Source organism: Crinia signifera, chromosome 3 (assembly GCF_055691185.1).
Source record: "Crinia signifera chromosome 3, ASM5569118v1, whole genome shotgun sequence".
Taxonomy (NCBI): Eukaryota; Metazoa; Chordata; class Amphibia; order Anura; family Myobatrachidae; genus Crinia; species Crinia signifera.
The window spans coordinates 73,524,100-73,531,952 of NC_139219.1; the positions used below are offsets into that span (position 1 = coordinate 73,524,100).

General features: G+C 42.3%; 1 protein-coding gene across 1 annotated transcript; it reads left to right on the forward strand.

Annotated features, from left to right (window-relative positions):
* The first annotated feature begins 909 nt into the window (after positions 1-909).
* Positions 910-6,820, forward strand: LOC146062526 (myelin and lymphocyte protein-like). Its single transcript, XM_083174640.1, has 3 exons — positions 910-1,232; positions 3,042-3,161; positions 6,508-6,820. Exons 1-3 carry the CDS (start codon positions 1,137-1,139, stop codon positions 6,583-6,585), a joined length of 294 nt encoding a protein of 97 aa, XP_083030766.1. The 5' UTR covers positions 910-1,136; the 3' UTR covers positions 6,586-6,820.
* Positions 6,821-7,853: the final 1,033 nt, after the last annotated feature.

A 7,853-nucleotide genomic window follows, 5' to 3' on the forward strand; every position in this document is an offset into this window, starting at 1 on the left:
CGCCTAATCATACATCTACCCCATGGTTTGTCCATCTCTGCCACAAACCATAATGGATTCAAATGGAAACTTCTTATGACTTACTCAGAATGCACCAGGATGCTACTATGGTGAAATAAGTAGCTCACACTAGGCTGACCACTTGATTGACATGAATAAAATGTATAAAGCAAACATATTCTGAAGGGGAATGCATATGCATAACTGTTGGTTGGGATAACGGCGGTAAGAAGACCAACAACAGCATTGGATGCTGAGGATTCCGCCAGTGGCCCCATAAGTACCCTAGCCCTCTTCCCTAACTACTCCCCTAACACTTCTCTCCTCGACCCTTTTTAGGGCCTACAAATAATAACAACCCCTGGCCTAAACCTAATCTCCACCCCCAACCCTAACCCTAAATCCTCCCTATAGCCCAACTTTCCCTCCCCGGTCTCATGCTGCAATACCCTACATACTTATGAGAAGGATGCCAGCTGTTGGGATTCTGGTGTCGGCATTTTGTTCCATGTTGGAGTTCCAGCACCAGAATTCTTGTGCTGGGATTCCATCAGCCGGTATCATGACCGCCATTAATTGCATCCCGCTCAGGGGTATGACAAAATTAATTTCTTCGGTTACAATTTACAATGAAGTGTTGCATCACCATGGAGAGCTAGACATGTGTCTATGACTGGGGACCACATAAGCAGCAAATCTCTTATGGTCAGGTTTTTTCAACTATTTGTTATATTAGCCCAATGCTTTCCCAATGCAAATCTATATTTGCCGTAAAAAAAAAAAAAAAAAAAAAATTTAATGAGCAAATCTCTTTGCGTCCAGTTCTCTAAAGTATTTGTAATATTATTTTTATGTTTATTTCTATTCATCTTTTAAACATAAAAGCTGCTGTGAATGGTTACAGTAGCTGTTTAAAATGTATATTTGTTGAAAATGTAAATGTACTGTGGACTCTCTTTAAGAGTGTTTGGGAGGAATAACATTCTATTTGAATCTAACATATTACAGACCATGACAATTTATGAAGTCACTATAATGAACCTTGTATATTCCTTTCATTCTAGATATTTGGTGGCCTAGTATGGATTTTGGTTGCTTCTTCAAGAGTGCCTGGTCCATTAATACAAGGATGGGTCATGTTTGTGTCTGTCACTTGTTTTGTGTTTACAACTCTTCTGATGATGTTGTACTGCGTAGGAGTCCACGGAGGGAAGTCGTCATGGGCAACTATGGTAAGATAAAGCAATATGTTATACTAATGGTGTAGCCAATCCCCTCCTTTCTTCTGATGTTATATCAAACTGGTACAATATTTTTACAATGTTAGCCATTGAACTCAGGGGATGCCATTCGATGTGAAATACATACATATTTCACACATCAAATTATTTAATAATGTAGAAATGTATACACATTCAAATTTTTACGTATGTATTTGTTTGGGAATGTAAAAACTATGAATGAGTACACCATCGATAGAATATGGTCGTAAATCCCCATTCTTTTCAATGGTATCAACAAATTTACTATGATTCGTCCTAGTCCTGGTCCTCCCCAAAAAATGGGACATCCCCAAATTTCTAAAACCAGCACCAGGCTCATGGGTCAGTCCTGGTTCCAAAAATATGGGGGACAAAATAAATAGGGGTCCCCCATATTTTGACAACCAGCACCGGGCCCAAAACAGCCAGCAGGGTTATTCCACAGGCGGGGGGGAACTTTTATATAAGTTCCCCGGCCAAAGCATTAAACCCCCTGACTGGTCAGCCCAGGCTGGGACCGTGGGGGAGTGGAGACCCCCCAATAAAGGGGTACCCCCCTCTAGAATAACCCCAGTCCAGGCTGACCCATGTTTTGTGTAAAAATAAGATGATAAACAATTGTGTTTTGTTGTGGAACTACAAGTCCCAGCAAGCCTGCCCAGCATGCAGGGACTTAGAGAACCACAAGTGCCAGCATGCAGGGCATTAATGGGCCCGTTGGTACTTGTATTCTACAACAAAACCAATAGTGAAATGCCCTCTCTCCTCTTGTGCCTTTCTTAGAATATATAAACCTCTGCCACCCTGATGATTGCTTCAGTGTCCTGTCCCCTGATGCAACTATCCGTATTAACCATGTACTTGTCCTAAACTGTCTTGTACTGTAATTTGATATGTGTTTTTGTTCCTAATTATGCTTTGTAAAGCGCTGCGGAATTTGTGTGCGCTATATAAGAAACTGTTAATAAATAATAAATAAATAAATAAGAGAAATAAAAGTTTAATACATACTACAATCAGTGATACATGCTTACCTATGCAATCCAACACAGCCCGTCCTCTTCTCCAGTAGAATCCAATAGGTTTACCTGGAGAAGGAAATTATACTTACCAATACCAACTAATCCAGTGTTGATAGCATCCTCTTCTTTCCAGCTAGGCATCCATGTGGTTAAAACAAGAAAACGTATCTCCTGGACCTTGCATTGGAGAAGCCGTTTGTTTACACTTGCGGGTGCTCCTCCAAACTGGGGGATTGGTCGGTGATGTCAGACACTGGGTTCTCTCCCAGCCAATCAGCAGCGGCCTCCAGGGGAGCCATTTTTTGTACCCCTGAATTTCTAAAACCAGGGCCGGTTCAACTGAGCACGTTGCTGGTTAAACAGTAGCTGTGGGGGACCCCATGCCATTTTTTTTAGTTATTCTTTTTTTCACACAGGGTAGCATTGCACGGATCTGACTGGATACGAATACGAATGGGTACAAACGGGTACACATGGCTACAACATCAGAAAATGCGAATGAGGAGAATACGACAGCTTAGTAAATCTGCTGTATTCTCCATTCTTATTTTTGGATCATATAAAGCTGTATTAGTAAATTTTCTCCCATGAACGCTGACATTCTGGTGTCAATGTACTGTCGACTCAATTTACCACACCCACTTCTAAAAGCCCAAACAGGGATTTTCCAACTATAAAATGAGGATTTGACTACATCTCTATATAGAGACGCAAATACGTACTTTATATGATATATATGTGTTATCATGTTTTCCAGGATGCCTTTTACCACTTTATTGCTGCGCTGTTCTACCTGAGTGCATCAGTGCTGCAGGCCTACGCGACAATAGCATTGCAAGGCACTGGAAAACTTTATCAAGAGAACATTTCTGCAGTGGTAACTATGACATTATTTTTGTATTTAATCACTAAAAATCATGCATCTGTGATTGTCACCAATATATAAAAAATTATATAACTCAGACCTACCTAGTTTTCTCAAAACCAAGAACTTATCTGTTGTCTTTATATAGATCAATATAAATAGGTCTGCGTTTGTGGGTCTGAGTGTATGTAAAAAAAGGAAATAATGTGCGAATATATAGCAACCAAAATGTAATTCTTTTAAATGAACACTTATAATAGTCAGATTTTTTAGAATAATATTATTATGATGTTTAATATTGTCCATGAGTCCTATATGACATTATACAACCTATTTCTATAAGGTCAAACTAACTAACTAACTAACTGACTAACAAATAAAACTGTGTTAAGTGTGTTTGCATTTGTATTCAATCCCAATTCAATCGGGATCGAGTCACATTGCAGTGTACTCATTCGATTTTGATTATATAGTACAGATCTGTACTATATCTGTACTAAATAGTACTGCCTGCACAGTCTCTATTTCTATTCGATAAAGACTGAATAGGAGCACGCATTGGCATAGATTTTACCCTGTATCGCACCGTATGTACGGGGCATAAATTGTAAAACACACTGGGGGACATTTACTAAAGGAAATTTGTAAAAAATAGGTGTAATTGTATCCAGAAATACACTTATTTTTGACATTTACTATCCCGAAAATACGGCAATTCGTATTCGTATAGATAGCACATCAATACGAATACGAATTGCCGTATTTTCGGGATAGTAAATGTCAAAAATAAGTGTATTTCTGGATACAAATACACCTATTTTTTACAAATTTCCTTTAGTAAATTTCCCCCACTGTATTAAATATATTAACTATAAATGAATATTAAATAATTGGCAGTGGACATGCATACAGTGGCATTCCTAGATGTGCCCCCTGCCCCAAAAGTTTCTGGATCCACCACGACGCTCCCCAGGGATGGGGCGGCTTGCTGGGTGATGCAGCGCAGGGGGAACCAGCTCCAAACTGCTGCCCTCCAACAGCATGGATTTCATGCTCGTTGCCAGGGATTTAGTGCTCTAGCATCAGTCTCCTCCAATGTGGCAGGCTTTTTTTGGAGGGCAATTTTCATTAGATTCTATGCCAATGGCCAGACTACATGGAATCTGCATAAAATATGCGCCCCATGGGGCTCCTCCTCCAAGCGACCACTTGAACTACGGTGTTTTGGCTACACCACTGCTTACCTAGATTAACCAACCATTAAAAGTCTAGGCCACTAGAGTCTGCTGGTCTCAAATCAAAAATATTGGTGATTGTTACTGTATGTGTAGCACGGGCCTAAATAGTTTCTTATATAGATAAAGAAAAGGAAGGACACAGTAATTGTAATTTTATGCAGGGATTTTAATTGGGTCTTGAGTTTTGGATATTTTTTCAACAACTTCAACAGACAGACATTGGCATTGGGATAAATCTATTTTCTTGGTTGGGTTTCGTTATCTATAATCTCTTAAAATGATTTCATAGTTCTCTGTAAAGTTAAGGCACTACGATATGTATCACCATTGATAAAGACATATCTCTTTGGACCAAATTTTACATGTTTTCACTAAATGAAAATAGCAGTCTACTGGTGACAATATGCTGGGACCAAATTATAGAACAATGTTGTTTGAAAAATATATATAAAAAACATATTTGCGTGAAATTGCTTACATTTTAATTGTTTTGAAAACTGTATATAAAGTGGAGCCAGATAAAGTACCAACAAGCCTAACTGCGATGTTACATGACAGTCAAGAGATGTTTGGTTGGTAGATTATCTCTATACACTTTATCACCTTATCACACTTCAGGTGGACCAAGCTTCAAAAATTGATAAAGTGAAGAGCGATAAACAACCAGCCAATTGACTCCTAACTGTCAATTTCAAACCCAGCCTGTAACATGACAGTTAGGGGCTGATTGTTTATTACTTTATCAATTTTTGAAGCTTGGTGTATCTAGCCAGGGCCGAAACTAGGGTTTCCGGCGCCCGGGGCAAGGCAGTCATTTGGTCTCCCCCAAATGACTGCCTTGCCCCTGGCGCCGGAGGCTGGGGGGACCGCCCGCTGCTAACATACCTGTGTGCAGCCAGCGGGGGTCTGGGGACAGGCAGCGGGCATCCGGGGACAGGCAGTGGGGGTCCGTGGACCGCCAACGGGGGTCCGGGGATGGGCAGCGGGGGTCTGGGAACAGGCAGCGGGGGTCCGGGCACTGGTGTAGCGGCAGCTTTCACTCCGTCCCCTAGCGCTATTTGCCTGGCAGCGGGAAGCGCTGATGACTTTGAATTCAGCCAAGCAGCGTCCGGCAAGTCTTTTCAAAGTCTGCTTCCCGCCCACCACCCGGCACATAGCGCTAGGAGACGGAGTAAAAGCTCAGCTACACCAGTCCCCGGACCCCCGATGTCTGTCCCTGGACCCCCGCTGCCTGGACCTCACAGCGCCCGGTGCACCTGACCCCCCCAGCCCTCTCCCCTAGTTACGGCCCTGATCTAGCCCTTAGTACATCTCCTCCAAAGGGCCCCATTTATCAACAAAACATAACCCCCTTTAGCAATCGTAAAGGGGTTCTGTCCTACTTTACATCACAGAGCGATAAAATACGTTAAATGATGCTTGCCCCAGTACTGCTCTTGCCAGCTATATATGGCAAGAGTGTTATGGTCCCCATTCCCAGCAATGCCTACGCAGCTCTGCCTTTCCGGCTTCAGTGAGCCCTCCAAGTATTGCTGGGTCCCAGTCTTGATGTTGTGCACATGCATGACTCAGCAGCCCATTACTTGCAGTGTTAGACTTGCCTACCTTAAGTGTCTCCTCTATGGGAGAAGCATGGAGAGGAGACTCTCTGCAGCTTTTCCGGGGAAAGGGGGCTTGTTGTCACCATTGATAAAGACATTCAATGGTGTCACCATTGATAAAGACCCCAATTCATGTAAATGCCGTGATTCGCAGCTCTTTGCAGCACACTGATGCAGGGGCCCCCGCTAAATGCGGGAGGCTTACCACCCTTCTGGGGGCTGGGAGGGGGACCTGATTTTTTGGGACCCTCCTGGTCATTCCAGGGGGTAGGTATGTATGGTGTTAGGCTGATAGCAGTATGGTAGAGGGTGCGGCTTTGGGGGGAGACAGCGCAGGTAAGTGTTGCCAGTACCAGATGCATATTCATTAGTATTGCAGTGATACTAATCTAATTAGGCTGCTGTATTATTATTTGTTTTTAAATGGGGTCCAAAGCCTGATAAAAAAGTTGAATGTGTTATGTTAGTACAGCAGAGCAGAACGATTCCTCACAGCTTACATGTGGCTTCTGTTTGCAGGTGTTCGCGTACGTTGCTACACTTCTTTATGTGATTCACGCAGTGGCCTCCCTACTGAGATGGAAGAAATACGCTTAAGTGAAAAATCTGTAACAATGCAAAAGATCTGGGAAACATACGATGCATTATACAGTACTGTATGCTGTGTTTTATTTGATATAACAATTCTACTGAAACACTTAGTAACATTCACTGATAGGTATTTAAAATGTATATATGTACCATAAGCAACTTTATATTGTACTTTACATTTCCTGCTCCGGAACCTTATATATACAGTAGCATATTGTAGTGGGACATTATGAAAGCATCAGCAAATGAAGCAAATCATTTTTAAAGAACATTTTACTGCAAATTGTAATTTTCAACCATGATCCATAAGCACAATACTACAACGTTACCCTGACAACACTCCTGTTCTAAAGCAAAGTATGACACCCCCCCCCCCCCTCGCTCAACTCACATCCATACTTCCCAACTGTCCTGCTTTTCTGGGATGTTCCCGCATCCTGCCCAGGGCTGTGTCCTGTGCCGGGAGGGGGGGGGGCTGACACCTGTGAATAGACGCTGTGTCTATTCCTGCAGCCAGAGGGGCTGGGACATGACCAGCAGCTAGGGTTGCCACCTCATCCCTTTAAAACTGGAGACATTTTAAGTACACAGGTTCTGTGGCTGGCTCACTTCAAGACTCAATTTCAACTGTTTTTTATTTTTTTTTAAACAGCCATCAGACTTCATTCCAACTGTATTTTCTTAATCAGCCACAGAACCTGTGTAATTAATATGTCTCCAGTTTCAAAGGGATGAGGTGGCAACCCTACCAGCAGCTCATGGAGCCGCTGGCCATGCCCCAGAGTGCTGAAAATGGGGTATGGCCTCACAAGAGCGACGCGATATAGGCCATGCCCCCTTGTTGCTAGGCTACACCCCCAAAATTCTGGGTGCAAGCAATGTCCCGCTTTCCTTTCTTCTCATGTTGGGATTTACTGTATGCACTCACATATGTAGGACTGGGATCTCATGCAGATCAAAATACCGTAAATGCAACCATTTAATCTGCCCCTGCACATGCATCTATCTATACACATACAGTAGGGGTCCATTTACAAAGATGGGAGTTCTATTGAAGGCGGAATGTTGCCCATATCAATCTATCAGATTATACTTCTTATTTATTTAGTACCTTCTAAAAGATAATAGATCAAATTGGATTGGTTGCTATGGGCAACATCACATCTTTAATATAGCTTGCATCTTAGTAAATCTACCCCAGAGTGACTTACTGCAGAGCAATTAGTCAGGCTACTACTCCCAAATGCAGAATTGTGCATTCTATGGTCTAGTAA